This window comes from Salvelinus sp. IW2-2015, unplaced genomic scaffold (assembly GCF_002910315.2).
Source record: "Salvelinus sp. IW2-2015 unplaced genomic scaffold, ASM291031v2 Un_scaffold516, whole genome shotgun sequence".
Lineage (NCBI taxonomy): Eukaryota > Metazoa > Chordata > Actinopteri > Salmoniformes > Salmonidae > Salvelinus > Salvelinus sp. IW2-2015.
The window spans coordinates 470305-487399 of NW_019942567.1; the positions used below are offsets into that span (position 1 = coordinate 470305).

The window sequence follows — 17095 nt, forward strand, 5'->3', positions numbered from 1 at the left end:
AGGAGAGTTTACAGTCTAACCAGACACCTAGGTATTTATAGTTGTCCACATATTCTAAGTCAGACCCGTCCAGAGTAGTGATGCTAGGCGGGCGGGTGGGTGCGGGCAGCGATCGGTTGAAGAGCATGCATTTAGTTTTTAAGATCAGTTGGAGGCCACGGAAGGAGTGTTGTATGGCATTGAAGCTCGTCTGGAGGTTTGTTAACACAGTCCAAAGAAGGGCCAGATGTATACAGAATGGTGTCATCTGCGTAGAGGTGGATCAAAGAATCTCTATCTGAGAAGTAATTAGTGAACCAAGCGAGGCAGTCATTAGAGAAACGAAGGCTGTTGAGTCTGCCGATAAGAATACGGTGATTGACAGAGTCGAAAGCCTTGGCCAGGTCGATGAATACGGCTGCACAGTACTGTTTTTTATCGATGGTAGTTATGATGTCATTTAGGACCTTGAGCGTGGCTGAGGTGCACCTGTGACCAGCCCAGAAACCGGATTGCATAGTGGAGAAGGTACGGTGGGATTCGAGATGGTCGGTGATCTGTTTGTTCACTTGGCTTTTGAAGACTTTAGAAAGGTAGGGCAGGATGGATATAGGGCTGTAACAGTTTGGGTCTAGAGTGTCTCCCCCTTTGAAGAGGGGGATGACCGCGGCCGCTTTTCAATCTTTAGGAATCTCAGACAATATGAAAGAGAGGTTGAACAGAAAGGTAATAGGGGTTGTGAAAATGGCGGCGGATAATTTTAGGAAGAGAGAGTCCAGATTGTCTAGCCCAGCTGATTTGTAGGGGTCCAGATTCTGCAGCTCTTTCAGGACATCAGCGGTCTGGATTTGGGTGAAGGAGAAGCAAGGGGGGGGGGGGGATTGGGCTAGTTGCTGCGAGGGATGCAGAGCTGTTGGCTGGTGTTGGGGTAGCCAGGTGGAAAACGTGGCCAGCCGTAGAGAAATGCTTATTGAAATTCTCGATTATCGTGGATTTATCGGTGTTTCCTAGCCTCAGTGCAGCGGGCAGCTGAGAGGAGGTGCTATTATTCTCCATGGACTTGACAGTATCCCAAAACTTTTTGGGAATTAGTGCTTCAGGATGCAAATTTCTGTTTGAAAAAGTTAGCCTTTGCTTTCCTAACTGACTGTGTATATTGGTTCCTGACTTCCCTGAAAAGTTGCATATCGCGGGGACTATTTGAAGCTGGTGCAGTGCGCCACAGGATGTTTTTGTGCTGGTCAAGGGCAGTCAAGTCTGGAGTTAACCAAGGGCTATATCTGTTCTTATTTTTTAAAGGTGCATGCTTATTTAAGATGTTGAGGAAGGCACTTTTGAAGAACAACCGGGCATCCTCTACTGACGGGATGAGGTCAATATCCTCCCAGGATACCCGGGCCAGGTCATTTATAAAGGCCTGCTCGCAGAAGTGTTTTAGGGAGCGTTTGACAGTGATGAGGGGTGGTCGTTTGACCGCGGACCCATAACGGATGTAGGCAATGAGGTAGTGATCGCTGAGATCCGGGTTGAAAACAGCAGAGGTGTATTTAGAGGGCAAGTTGGTCAGGATGATATCTATAAGGGTGCCCATTGTTTACGGATTTGGGGTTGTGCCTGGTAGATTCCTTGATAATTTGTGTGAGATTGAGGGCATCTAGCTTAGATTGTAGGACGGCCGGGGTGTTAAGCATTTCCCAGTTTAGGTCACCTAACAGTACAAACTCTGACGATAGATGGGGGGCAATCAATTCACATATGGTGTCCTGGGCACAGCTGGGAGCTGAGGGGGGTCTGTAAAAAGCGGCAACAGTGAGTGACTTATTTCTGGAGAGATGGATTTTTAAAAGTAGTAGCTCGAACTATCTGGGCATAGACCTGGATAGTAGGATTGAACTCTGCAGGTTATCTCTAAAGTAGCTTGCAACTCCGCCCCCTTTAGCAGTTCTATCTTGACGGAAAATGTTGTAATTGGGGATGGAAATTTCAGAATTTTTGGTGGCCTTCCCAAGCCAGGATTTTGACACGGCTAGGACATCAGGGTTGATGGAGTGTGCTAAAGCAGTGAATTAAGCAAACTTAGGGAGGAGGCTTCTGATGTTAACATGCATGAACCCAAGTCCTTTCCGGTTACAGAAGTCAACAAAAGAGAGCGCCTGGGGACACACGGGGCCTGGGTTAAACTCTACATCACCAGAGGAACAGAGGAGGAGTATGATAAGGGTACGGCTAAAGGCTATAAGAACTGGTCGTCTAGTACGTTCGTAACAGAGAGTAAAAGGAGCAGACTTCTGGGCGTAGTAGGATAAATTCAGGGCATAATGCACCGACAAGGGCATGCTAGGATGTGCGTACAGTGGAGGTAAACCTAGGCATTGAGTGACGATGAGAGAGGCTGCATCTCTGGAGGCGTCAGTTGTGCGGTCTCCGCATGTGTGGGGGGTGGGGCAAGGGAGCTAACCGAGGCATGTAGAGCGGGACTAGGGGCTCCGCAGTAAAACAAAACAATGAGAGCTACCCTAAACAACAGTATACAAGGCATATTGACATTAGAGGGAGGCATAAAGCAATTACAGGTGTTCATTGGGAGGGCTAAGACAACAACGGGTAAATAGCAATGAATGGGCAGAGAGGTTCAGTTAGCTACACACAGGGCCTGAGTTTGAGGCTGGGGCCAACAGATAAACAAAATGAAGTACCGTGTTAATGAACAGTCCAGTAGGCATCAACTGTGTAGCCGAGTGATCATTGGGTCCAATAAGCAGCAATGGACCAAACAGGGACCCACTCGGCAGTCGTCACTACGCTAGGCGAGCGGGAGACACGACGCTCAGAGAGGTAGCGGGCCAGGGCTAGTAGCTGGATCCTCACCGACATCAACGACGCAGAGGCCGGTTGGGAGCACATCGGCCGAAATACGTCAGCAGACCAGTTGTGATGGATCGGCGGGGCTCCGTGTCGACAAAGGGTCCAGGCCAATTGGCAAGAGAGGTATTGTAGTTGGTGTACTTCAGTTGCTAGCCGGGGGATGGGCCTAGCTCCAGGCTAACTGGTGCTTGCTTCTGGACAAGGGCGTTAGCCACGATAGCCACTCGGTAGCAGCTAGCTAGCTGCGATGATCTGGTGTAATGGTCCAGAGCTTGCGGCAGGAATCCGGTGATGTAGCGGGAGGGGGGGGAAAGCAGTCCGATATGTTCAGGGCAGATATTATCCGGGCTATCCGGGCTAAAGCGGCTGGTGTCTGTGCTAAAGGTAAAGACTGCTAGCAGTAGCTAACAATGACTAAATAGCTAGTCGCTAATTAGCTAGCTAGCTTCTGATGGAGGTTCCAGTTATAAGGTCTAAAAAGAATAGCAGATCCGTACCACGTAGGGTGATGCGGGTTGCAGGAAGGTATATTTACTTAGAAAATGGAAAAAGAGATTGAAATATATACAGAAAAATTTGAAAAAAAACCCAGAGAAAATCTGAATATTTACATGGGACAAAACACGGGACAAAAACAAACACATCTTGCTGCTACGCCATCTTGGAGAATGTCATTTTACAGTAACATGGTTAGGATTCTTATTCCTTACCTGTCTGACAGTGCTGTCCTACCCAGCCTGGGCCACAGCTGCACTCTCCAATGCGACGGTCACATACACCGCCATTCAAACACTCACAGGGCTGAGCACAGTCCACCCCAAACCAGCCATGGGCACACTCTGGGGACAGAGAGAGAGACAGGAAGAGAGACAGGAAGAATTCCTCATTAATAAAGTTTTGTCACGAGAATGTTAACTTAGTTATCATGGAAACGTATTGTGACACTGAAGCACATGGCTGCAGGAGACAGTTGTTCCAGAAGTGAAGTCCAGAAGTTGAAGAAAAATCTAGGTAAATATTACTTGTGTAGAGAATATTTTTATTGTCAGTCATTTCCAAACAGGCTATACATTTCTTTAATTTGTGGTAGAATTTTGATTTTTAAAATATATTTTATGTATTTAGTGTAAACTATATGCTAGCTGTAATACTAGCCAAAGCATGCTAAGCAGTCTGTCATTTTTCTCCAAAAACAGTAGAAGCATCATTTCCATCACAGTCATTTTCATCACAAACTTAACTGTGGTGGAAATTACAGAACGTGGTGGAAATGACAAAAATCCATTATGTTATTACTTTTTACTTTTTTTATTTTTTACTTTAGGCTTATTTAATCATGTTTTAAATTCCTTTAATCTAGAAAATGCTCCAAGGTGTGCACAATTGGAAAACGTAAGTAGTATTTTTCTTTGTTTTTAGAAGATTCCACATAAAACAGCACAGAGGTCACAGACATAGAAACAAAATAAAAAACGATCCTTTACGAACATCTGCAAAAAGACAGGGAGAGATACTGGAAGAAACAACAGAGGGGAGAAGTGAAATCTATCTCTGAGCTTACAAAGCGAGAACAAAGAAGCAAGAGATGGCAATGGAAATGCAACCAACGGAATAGAAGACAGACTTTAAAGAGAACAGTTGCAATTGCGACCTACCTATCAGGTAACACAACACCTTATTCACCAGATGACTTGCAGCCAGAACATGAGGCCATCATACCTGCCCCTAACTTACCTGCCCCTGATGCACGCCTTGCTACCCCTTCCTCATCATCTGCAACAGGAATGAGAAGTCGAATACTTGATGGAAGGAAAAAGGTTGGAAGAGGTTGCTCAAAAACAGAGATCTTTGCATGACAAATGTCAAATTTGATAAAGCTTAACGGAAAACTGAGAAATACAAAAACAGGTATGATCAACTGATGAAGAAAATGGAGAGACGATATTCCCAAAAACAAAGACAAAACAGAAAATGAAGGGAACTCCGAAGAACTTGAAAAGGATTTTATTGTTTCAAAATGCCATCATTGCAGAGTTAAAGCAAAAGTATCAAAAAAGGCGCTGTGCCAAGGACAAACAAGTGGCTTCAAAAATGCTCAGAGGCAACATCCTGAGAAAGTATGGCCTGGTCAAAGACACAAACAGAGAATTTGGAAATGAGCGCAAATGAAAACAGGCCAACAAGTCTTCAATACTACAGGAAAAAGCAGTGTAACATAATTAGCACTGCCACAGAAGAGAAAATCACTAGATTCTATGAACGTGATGTCAACAGTACAGCAACAACAGGGAAAAAGGACACACAAGAAAGAAAAGCAGAAGCGCGTCTTGAATGGCACCATTCAGAACCTTTATCAGAATTTTAAGAGGGAATATTCAGAGATTAAAATGTCCTTCTATGAATTCCGCAAAAGACGTCCTTTTTGGGTTGTCAAGCCAACAGTCCAGGATAGGGACACATGTCTCTTCAAAACCCACGCCAACCTCCAGTTCATGGCGGACAAACTACAGATCAGCTGCAGCAACAATGAGAATCTAATTGAGTCTTTGTGCTGTGAGATCCTGAAGAAAGAGTGAATGTACACAGAGTGCTGCCTTTGCCAAGCGAAAGAGCTTAAAACATCTGACTTTGATGCTGGTGAGCAGACATGGTGGTTTGAGTGGAAAAACAAAGCTGAAGAGAGAGAAAAGGAAAAACAAATAGGGAAACATGGATAAGTTCACTTTACATTTGACAGTTAAAGAAAAGGTGTGTGGCACACTGCATATTCTACTGTAGGACTTCTCCAAAGGATTGAAAGAGAAGTTGGGGAAACACGTGTACAGTCGTGGCCAAAAGTTTTGAGAATGACACAAATATTCATTTTCACACAGTCTGCTGCCTCAGTTTGTATGATGGCAATTTGCATATACTCCAGAATGTTATGAAGAGTGATCAGATGAATTGCAATTAATTGCAAAGTCCCCCTTTGCCATGCAAATGAACCGAATCCCCCCAAAACATTTCCACTGCATTTCAGCCCTGCCACAAAAGGACCAGCTGACATCATGTCAGTGATTCTCTCGTTAACACAGGTGTGAGTGTTGACGAGGACAAGTCTGGAGATCACTCTGTCATGCTGATTGAGTTCGAATAACAGCCTGGAAGCTTCGAAAGGAGTGTGGTGCTTGGAATCATTGTTCTTCCTCTGTCAATCATGGTTACCTGCAAGGAAACACGTGTCATCATCATTGCTTTGCACAAAAAGGGCTTCACAGGCAAGGATATTGCTGCCAGTAAGATTGCACCTAAATCAACCATTTATCGAATCATCAAGAACTTCAAGGAGAGCGTTTCAATTGTTGTGAAGAAGGCTTCAGGGCACCCAAGAAAGTCCAGCAAGTGCCAGGACCATCTCCTAAAGTTGATTCAGCTGCGGGATCGGGGCACCATCAGTACAGATCTTGCTCAGGAATGGCAGCAGGCAGGTGTGAGTGCATCTGCACGCACAGTGAGGCGAAGACTTTTGGAGGATGGCCTGGTGTCAAAAAGGGCAGCAAAGAAGACACTTCTCTCCAGGAAAAACATCAGGGACAGACTGATATTCTGCAAAAGGTACAGGGATTGGACTGCTGAGGTCTGGGGTAAAGTCATTTTCTCTGATGAATCCCCTTTCCGATTGTTTGTGACATCCGGAAAAAAGCTTGTCCGGAGAAGACAAGGTGAGCGCTACCATCAGTCCTGTGTCATGCCAACAGTAAAGCTTCCTGAGACCATTTATGTGTGGGGTTGCTTCTCAGCCAATGGAGTGGGCTCACTCACAATTTGCCCAAGAACACAGCCATGAATAAAGAATGGTACCAACACATCCTCCAAGAGCAACTTCTCCCAACCATCCAGGAACAGTTTGGTGACGAACAATGCCTTTTCCAGCATGATGGAGCACCTTGCCATAAGGCAAAAGTGATAACTAAGTGGCTCGGGGAACAAAACCTCGATATTTTGGCTCCATGGCCAGGAAACTCCCCAGACCTTAATCCCATTGAGAATTTGTGGTCAATCTTCAAGAGGCGGGTGGACAAACAAAAACCCACAAATTCTGACAAACTCCAAGCATTGATTATGCAAGAATGGGCTGCCATCAGTCAGGATGTGGCCCAGAAGTTAATTGACAGCATGCCAGGGCGGATTGCAGAGGTCTTGAAAAAGAAGGGTCAGCACTGCAAATATTGACTCTTTGCATCAACTTCATGTAATTGTCAATAAAAGCCTTTGACACTTATGAAATGCTTGTAATTATACTTCAGATTTCCATAGTAACATCTGACAAAAATATCTAAAGACACTGAAGCAGCAAACTGTGGAAATTAATATTTGTGTCATTCTCAAAACTTTTGGCCACAACTGTACAACATTCAACACCAATACTCCAAACTGAGAGAATTATAAGACAATCTGCGGAAAGAGATCAACGTGCATATTGACTTTGCAGAGAACTCAGGGGCGCAACTTTCACTGGGGACGGGGGGGACATGCCACCCCACATTCTGAAATTGCATTCCCCCCCAGTTTTATCATTGGAATGTGATACAATATGAGGCAACGGTGTTGTAGCTATATGTTACTCAATTGATGTTACACAGGAAACGGAAACCAATTGTTACTTACCTTATTCATGTACTGGATGTGCTGGTTGACAACATTCCTAGTAAAGTTTGCTTAACTATATATCTTTGTCTGTCGTGACTACAACACAAAGCATATTGAAACAGGTGTACTTTAGGACCATGCAGACGCCTCCGAGCAGTCGGGTAGGCTGTTTGGAGTGTTTATCCGACTGGATAAAACAAATTATAATAATTACCCTCCCCACACCCTCTTCTAAAACCAAAGTTGCGCCTCTGAGAGCACTACTTGTGTAAATACACCAGTGAAATCCAGGCAGTTCACTTTGGTGATTCTCACAAGCAGGTGACCCTCCACACCTGTGTTGGGTATACCACAAATGATACAGTTTCATTTTGCTCCTTGAGCTTTTCTATGCAGATGACCCCTCTGCAATCTGGGCTCATGAAGAAGTGAACAAGTCCCCATGTAACAAAAGAACTCCAGGAGGACAAGGTCGTTGATTCAGCTGCCTTGAGGAGGAAGATGTTCGATGTATTAGATTCTTTATTCTGTATAACTGCATAATCTGATTTTTGTGACCAATCTGGCCGTAATGTAGCTTCTCTCTCGAAAACATTGAGTTTTGAAAGAAGACGTCACACACAAGAGGCAATGATGAGAGAGCTGTACTGGTACACATCTAAGCAACTTCTATGGTCAAACACAGGGGTTGAATGCCAACATTAAAGATGAAGAGGAGAATGAGAAGATTAGATCCTGGTAAGAGCATGTTTTATCTGGAGCAGTTTGCTCCTCTCAAGTTGTGAGGTGTTAGACTATTTCATGTCACAGACCTGCATGGTTTGGCATCAACATTCTCAATGCCAATACTTGTTTTATTCTGTTTAAGGCAGTCGGTAGTTTACATTTTTTCCCACAGCCCGTTGGTAAGAAATGACACAACAAATGATATGGTTTCTCTCTTTTGCTTCCTCCATAACCCACTTCCCTTGTTATGTAAAGCCTACTTACAGGAAATGTATTTGTATATCACACCAACTGACTTGCTATTCGGATGTCATTCAATACATAATAAAAAAGGTTGACATGCTGAATGCACCGAGGTGTCTGTTTTAAACTATTAGCACACAGCTCGGACACCTATGCATACCATTTTCAAATGTATAAAAAATTTTAAAAAGGAAATATCACGTAACAAATTGTGGAAAAAGGGAAGGAGTCTGAATAGTTTCCGAATGCACTGTAAGTGCTTAGGTAAGAACTGTGAATTGACCTTTGATGGCTCACATCTACACTACCACAACCTTTTGTGATTGGAAGAACCACTTATTGCAGCCATTGTTCGAAAATGTGCTGAGATACAGTACAATGGGAGGGGGAGGGGCACATACAGGAGGTTGAAGTCAGACTTCTATTAAGGACTTATTATATGATGTCTGCATGGTATACATAGTTGTAACTCGGTCTAGCCAGCACATATAGTGGACTGATCAGCGAATCACCCTGAAAATAAATGATATAAATCTTAACGACAGTGATTTTGGAATATCACATGATCCGTTTGAAGTGAATTATTCATCCAAAAAGTTGTTACTCACCTAATAACGTAATTAACCACAGGATAGCACACCAACTTATTACAGTGGGAAAAAGATCACATTATCTGTTCGACATGTTTATTAGCCTACATTATCTGACAACTTATTACATTACCCTGTTAAAAAGTTATTGCATTATGACAAGTTATAACGTTATCTGCTACTGCATTATAGGGATACTGCGATATTCTGGCATTTACCGTCCCTGTAGACTTTCAGTAATTGCGCAAACGCAAACCGCTAACTTCCTTCATACGGAACGCAGACATACAAATGGTATCCACGATTTCATCTGACTTTAGGTAAGTAGAACAAAGGACTTAAATGCCAGAATCTCGCAATATCCCTTTAACTGTTGTAGAGGGCATAAGTGCATTGGAACTCTCCCAACCCCCCTTCTTCCCAATTTGGTCCTGGAAGTTGATCCACCACTTACCCAGTTCGCAGGCTGCCCCAGTCCATCCGCTGGAGCACGAGCAGCGCCCAGAGAACTGATCACACACCCCTCCGTTGTGACATAGGCAGTGATGATGGCAGTCTTGTCCATAAAAGCCTTCTACACATTCTGAAAGAAAGATACACATCGCTGTAAACAGAAGCTAGATTCCACCATATTTCAAACATACACAAGTCCATTCCATTTTGATCCATGAAGTGGAGTGAAAAAGTTGAGTGCACACTTCAGGGGACAGGGAAGATAATCAAAGCGCAGCCACTGTATTGTATGTATAGTCTGTTCTATTTCAATCCTTTATGGGGAGTGAATGACTGCACACATTAGGGAGAAGGGTAGAGAATCAGGGTGTAGCCACTGTCCTGTATGTATAGTCTTTGGAAAGGGAGGGAATGTTACCATTACTTATCATCAAGGACGTTCATTATTTCTTCAAGGAAATGTACAGATGTGGAGGCTTGAATAGCAGCTAAATATAGCCTGCTTTTCAAATGTACTTTCCAATTTTGTAGGCAAAATAATACATTCTCTGTTACGCAGGCACACATTGATATTGATATTGATATTTTAAGTAGAAATTGTCCACCAGAATGGAATTTTAAAAGCCTGTTATATTAAATGAAGTGCCTTTTTAACAAACACCACATGGAAAATCCAATATATCAGATTTTGAATATGAATCAAGACTTGCTAAAGTGCCAAAATTCTCACAACTTCTAGGAAGACTAACTCACTTAACCCCAAACTTTTGCCAAGTATTCCCCATCATTGTAAAGCCGTAGTTATTTTTGTTGCTTTGAAAAAGTCATTTCTGAATGTAACAGTATAACTTTAGACCGTCCCCTCACCCCGACCCAGGCGCGAACCAGGGACCCTCTGCACACATCAACAACAGTCACCCACGAAGCGTCGTTACCCATCGCTCCACAAAATCCGCAGCCCTTGCAGAGCAAGGGGAACCACTACTTCAAGGTCTCAGAGCAAGTGACGTAACTGCACCACCGCTAACTAGCTAGCCATTTCACATCCGTTACATTTTTTATTTTAATTTTTTTATTTCACCTTTATTTAACCAGGTASGCTAGTTGAGAACAAGTTCTCATTTGCAACTGCGACCTGGCCAAGATAAAGCATAGCAGTGTGAACAGACAACACAGAGTTACACATGGAGTAAACAATAAACAAGTCAATAACATGGTAGAAAAAAAAGAGAATCTATATACAATGTGTGCAAAAGGCATGAGGTAGGCAATAAATCGAATAATTACAATTTAGCAGATTAACACTGGAGTGATAAATCATCAGATGATCATGTGCAAGAAAGAGATACTGGTGTGCAAAAGAGCAGAAAAGTAAATAAAAAAGCAGTTGGGGGGTGAGGTAGGTAAATTGGGTGGGTAGTTTACAGATGGACTATGTACAGCTGCAGCGATCGGTTAGCTGCTCGGATAGCAGATTTTTAAAGTTGTTGAGGGAGATAAAAGTCTCCAACTTCAGAGATTTTTGCAATTCGTTCCAGTCGCAGGCAGCAGAGAACTGGAAGGAAAGGCGTCCAAATGAGGTTTTGGCTTTAGGGATGATCAGTGAGATACACCTGCTGGAGCGCGTGCTGCGGGTGGGTGTAGCCATCGTGACCAGTGAACTGAGATAAGGCGGCACTTTACCTAGCATAGCCTTGTAGATGACCTGGAGCCAGTGGGTCTGACGACGAACATGTAGCGAGGGCCAGCCGACTAGGGCATACAGGTCGCAGTGGTGGGTCGTATAAGGTGCTTTAGTAACAAAACGAATGGCACTGTGATAAACTGCATCCAGTTTGCTGAGTAGAGTATTGGAAGCTATTTTGTAGATGACATCGCCGAAGTCGAGGATCGGTAGATAGTCAGTTTTACTAGGGTAAGTTTGGCGGCGTGAGTGAAGGAGGCTTTGTTGCGGAATAGAAAGCCGATTCTTGATTTGATTTTGGATTGGAGATGTTTGATATGAGTCTGGAAGGAGAGTTTGCAGTCTAGCCAGACACCTAGGTACTTATAGATGTCCACATATTCTAGGTCGGAACCGTCCAGGGTGGTGATGCTAGTCGGGCGTGCGGGTGCAGGCAGCGAACGGTTGAAAAGCATGCATTTGGTTTTACTAGCGTTTAAGAGCAGTTGGAGGCCACGGAAGGAGTGTGTTATGGCATTGAAGCTCGTTTGGAGGTTAGATAGCACAGTGTCCAAGGAAGGGCCGAAGTATATAGAATGGTGTCGTCTGCGTAGAGGTGGATCAGGGAATCGCCCGCAGCAAGAGCAACATCATTGATGTATACAGAGAAAAGAGTCGGCCCGAGAATTGAACCCTGTGGTACCCCCATAGAGACTGCCAGAGGACCGGACAACATGCCCTCCGATTTGACACACTGAACTCTGTCTGCAAAGTAGTTGGTGAACCAGGCAAGGCAGTCATTAGAAAAACCGAGGCTACTGAGTCTGCCGATAAGAATATGGTGATTGACAGAGTCGAAAGCCTTGGCCAGGTCGATGAAGATGGCTGCACAGTAATGTCTTTTATCGATGGCGGTTTGATATCGTTTAGTACCTTGAGCGTGGCTGAGGTGCACCGTGACCGGCTCGGAAACCGGATTGCACAGCGGAGAAGGTACGGTGGGATTCGAGATGGTCAGTGATCTGTTTGTTGACTTGGCTTTCGAAGACCTTAGATAGGCAGGGCAGGATGGATATAGGTCTGTAACAGTTTGGGTCCAGGGTGTCTCCCCTTTGAAGAGGGGGATGACCGCGGCAGCTTTCCAATCCTTGGGGATCTCAGATGAAACGAAGGAGAGGTTGAACAGGCTGGTAATAGGGGGTGCGACAATGGCGGCGGACAGTTTCAGAAATAGGGGGTCCAGATTGTCAAGCCCAGCTGATTTGTATGGGTCTAGGTTTTCCAGCTCTTTCAGAACATCTGCTATCTGGATATGGGTAAAGGAGAAGCTGGGGAGGCTTGGGCGAGTAGCAGCGGGGGGGCGGGGCTGTTGGCCAAGGTTGGAGTCGCCAGGAGGAAGGCATGGCCAGCCATTGAGAAATGTTTGTTGAAGTTTTCGATTATCACGGACTTATCAGTGGTGACCGTGTTACCTATATATTAATTTTCATGTGATAAGTGATTCATTTCCATCTCATTTTAAGACCAAACCCTGTTAAAAAACTGAAGTCTCGTTTAATATGGTGAAACTATTCCTATATTTATTTTTTTTATCTTCAAAAGAAACATTGAAAACATAACAGTAAACTCATAGTGTAAAAACAGGTGAGCTAGTTCTGCTTTTTTGGCAATTTTCTGAGGTTTTATGGTGGAAACAGCGCATCAAGCATAACACGTCACACCCTGTTACCCATAGATAGACAGGATAGAACATAAAATAATAAAAATGTTAAGCTTGCATGTCCCTTCCTGTAGCACACAACACGCTTACACCCCTCCTGTCACAAGGGGATTTACGGCTGATTTAAGATGCAATGTCAATCCTGTTACGGTCAATTCTATTACTTGAATTGGGACTTAACTGGCAGTTAATATTATTTTATTTTTATACCACACACACACACACACACACACACACACACACACACACAAACACAACACACACACACACACACACACACCACACACAACACCACATACACACTGACAGTACCTTTCTCACAGCTGGGGCCGATCCACCCTGGCGTACACTGGCACTGCCCACTCACAGGGTCACAGGTGGCATTATTACGGCATTCACAGGTGTGTTCACACCCATGGCCAAACCACCCTGCCTGGCATGCTACCACAGGAACAGGGCACAGAAAGTTAGAAAACAGCCATAACATACTGTAACTGTATACAGATACAAAGGGTGTTGTGACAGTTGTGTGCCATGCTCGGCTCTCCACACAACACAGGCCACACACACAGGCACACACACAGGCGCACACACACACAGGCACACACACAGGCGCACACATACACAGGCGCTGGCACACAAACACACAAACACACACACAGGCAGGCACACACACAGGTACACACACACGCACACACACAGGCACATTCTTTGTGGGCCCTCCTCAGACTTACCATTAGACAACCAAATCTTACTAAGGGCCCCCAAAAGGAGTTGGCTCTAGGCAGGGGCCTCAGACTGGCCTATACCTGGGGCCTCCAATTCACTAAGTATGGCCCTCCTGACACCCCATTACCAGTCAGAACTGAAAAATGACTATGTTGATCCAGGGGGTTATGCAATGCCACATTTATTTATTTTTATTCAACCTTTATTTAACTTGGCAAGTCAGTTAAGAACAAATTCTTATTTTACAATGACAGCCTACCCCGGCAAAACTCTTCCCTAACCCAGATGACGCTGGGCCAATTGTGCGCCGCCCTATGGGACTCCCGATCACAGCCGGTTGTGATACAGCCTGGGATCAAACCAGGGTCTGTAGTGTCACCTCTAACACTGAGATGCAGTGCCATAGACCGCTGCGCCACTCGGGAGCCCACACACATGCAAGCGGGGAACATGAGGGGTATTCACCAGACACGTCATTACCACTTCCTTAAATCTACTGCCACCAGTTTTTCTGTTTCTCTTTTCTTTTATCTGGTGGCTAAAGAAATCCCATGGATATTGGTTTGATGCATGTTTGGTTCTATTCAAGCTGTTAAAGACCTGCTCCGGTACTTTGGCGACTACTAAGTATTTTTTAAACCTCCCGCTTGGGGCTGGATGTGTCAATGTGTGGTTCATACATGCATAATCGATGAAATTGTTGTCTTACCTCAATTAGCCACAACATCCCTAGTCTGAAAGCGACTGTCATTTTCCCTACATTTTCCCCCACGTGGGCCAGCCCCCTAGAAATTTGAGTTCTAGCCAATGAGCTTCAGCCACTTGCCACTTGAGTGACACATAGCAAGATCCACACACAGCAGAGCGAAAGAGGAGCAATGACAGTGAACATATCTGCACATATGTGACGTAGTAATACATTTTTGGGGACCACTTTTGTCTCGTGAGTATTACTTTCAGAACTACTGGCTAAAATGTATACAAAAGTACCAGAGAATCTCTTTTAAATGGGTGTTCCATAACATTTTCTCACACAAACAACTCTTAATGTGATGTTAGTGGAACATTTAATTATTGGAGAATTTAAAACAGTCTGATTACGGTGCGGAGTTYAACTATTGAAAGTATCTTAAGTAAACTATAATGCAATAGAACAGATCTCATACGTTTACTGACATAATTCATTTGTGTGCTTTTGTCTAGTGTGTTAAACATTTACATTTTAGTCATTTAGCAGAAGCTCTCCTCCAGAGCAACCTACAGGAGCAATTCGGGTGAAGTGCCTTGCTCAAGGGCACCTAGTCGGCTCAGGGATTTGAACCAGTGACTTTTTGGTTACAGGCCCAACGCTCTTAACTGCTAGGCTACCTGCCGCGTGTTCTGTATGTGTATGGATGGATGGGTGCATGGGTGGGCAGGATGGAATTTGCATAGAGGATCTAGGCCAATGGGACTCACTGATGTTGCATTGTGATCCGACCCAGCCGTCTGGACAGTGGCAGGCACCCGTCAGGTGGTCACATCGGCCCCCGTTAGAGCACTGACACTGCTGCTGACACTCCAGCCCATGGAAGCCATCGGGACATGCTTCTCACACACACACACACACACACACACATACACACATACATACATACATACATACATACATACATGCATACATACATACATACATACATACATACATACATACATACATACATACATACATACATACATACATACATACATACATACATACATACATACATACACACATACACACACACACACTTTTTTAAATGTCACCTTTATTTATACAGGTAAGTCAATTAATTACGACCTTACACACCTCAACATATCATGTGGGCATGCTCAGATACTCAAATTAGTTATCCAGCACACGCAAACACACACTTACATTTTTCACAGTATGTGCCGGTCCAACCAGTGAGGCAGGTGCAGGCTCCACTAACATGCTCACAGGCTGCCTCATTGGCACATTGGCACCTGTGTCTGCAGCCTATGCCAAAGGAGCCTTCTGGGCACTCTGTGGCAGTGCCAGGACAGAGAGAGAGAGAGCTCAGAGAGAAACTAAAACACTTTCCCCTTCTAGTGACTTTGTTAAGGCATTGTTCCCAATCCAGCTAGTGTATGTACAGTTACACACAAATCGACACACACACATGAATGTGCACAAGCATACACAAGGATATATAGTGTAAGTGTTTACTCTGTTGGCAGCGGGGTCCCGTGTAGCCCGCCTCACAGCGACATTGCCCCGTGATGAGGTCACAGCTGCCATCGCTGCCCGGGCACTCACACATGTTAGCACAGTCCGCCCCCCAGCGCCCGGCATCACATGCTGCCATGGAGACAGTGGTCAGAGGTCAACACAAGGTCATGACCCCCATAAGTCATATATCTCATATTTTTCCCACACCTTTTCACTAAAACAGTCATGATCAAAGAAGGAACCAACTAATGAACTACAATGTTATTATAACTATTGTAACGACCCGGTATTGTGTTCTGTGTTTGTGGGTGTGTTATGGTTCTCATGGCTACTAGCAGGGGTTAAATATGTCAGGACAGATGGAAAGGTTGGGGGGGTATGATGGGTAATCCCGCGGGATTTGGAAATGCATAAATAGGGATTACTGTCTCATCTTTCTTTCTTTTCTGTTCGGGGCCTTGATCTGTTCCTATGAGAGTGACCCTTAACTCGACAGGGTAACATTGTGTACGTTCGGCATTTAGCGGCGTGGGCTGTGGCCGGAACAATAGCCCAGTTTAGGAATAAACCTGTGTTCTGACCTGCACACCTAGAGTCCGTCTCTTTTCCCTTTATGACCCAGSCGGGTCATTACACTATTATTACAAGCTGTGGTGGCAGCAGACCTGGGTTCACCTACTTTAGCCTGCCTGGAGCGCAAGATGGGCGAGGTTTTGCAATTTTGCAACTCTTCGATTGGTTCCGTTGAGCCAGGGAATTAAGCCAAGATTTCAAATAGTATTGTATTTGAACCCAGGTCTACGTGGTAGTGCAGACCATAAAGTACTCCAGTGAGGATTGTGGGTCACACAATCAATCATCCTTACTTACCTCTGCTGCAGCTGGGTCCAGTCCATCCTACAGGACAGGCACAGTTGCCCGTCACTGGGTGGCAGCGCCCACCGTTATCACACAAACAACGTAGCCGACAACCCAGGCCAAATCTACCCACCGGGCAGGCTACGAAAGAGAGATAGTGTGGTCAATTATACTTAGTCTGAGGACTGGTGACGTGTGTGTGTGTGTGTGTGTGTGTGTGTGTGTGTGTGTGTGTGTGTGTGCACACAGCACACAAACACACAACACACACACCACACACACACACACACACACACACACACACACACACACACACACACACACACACACGTCACCAGTCCTCAGACTAAGTATAAGACCACACTATCTCTCTTTCGTAGCCTGCCCGGTGGGTAGTTGGCCTGGGTTGTCGGCTTACGTTGGTT

At 44.7% G+C, this 17095-nt stretch overlaps 1 protein-coding gene across 1 annotated transcript in view; it reads right to left on the reverse strand.

Annotated features, from left to right (window-relative positions):
• LOC112068450 (multiple epidermal growth factor-like domains protein 6) overlaps positions 1 to 17095 on the reverse strand; it is a 114317-nt gene that overhangs the window by 30798 nt on the left and 66424 nt on the right. The window contains exons 17-23 of the mRNA XM_024135603.2: positions 16683 to 16811; positions 15810 to 15941; positions 15498 to 15626; positions 15056 to 15184; positions 13181 to 13309; positions 9487 to 9615; positions 3555 to 3683 (exon numbers count right to left, since the gene is read on the reverse strand). Coding sequence (XP_023991371.2) covers positions 3555 to 3683; positions 9487 to 9615; positions 13181 to 13309; positions 15056 to 15184; positions 15498 to 15626; positions 15810 to 15941; positions 16683 to 16811 — 906 coding nt within the window. The remainder of the gene's footprint in view (positions 1 to 3554; positions 3684 to 9486; positions 9616 to 13180; positions 13310 to 15055; positions 15185 to 15497; positions 15627 to 15809; positions 15942 to 16682; positions 16812 to 17095) is intronic.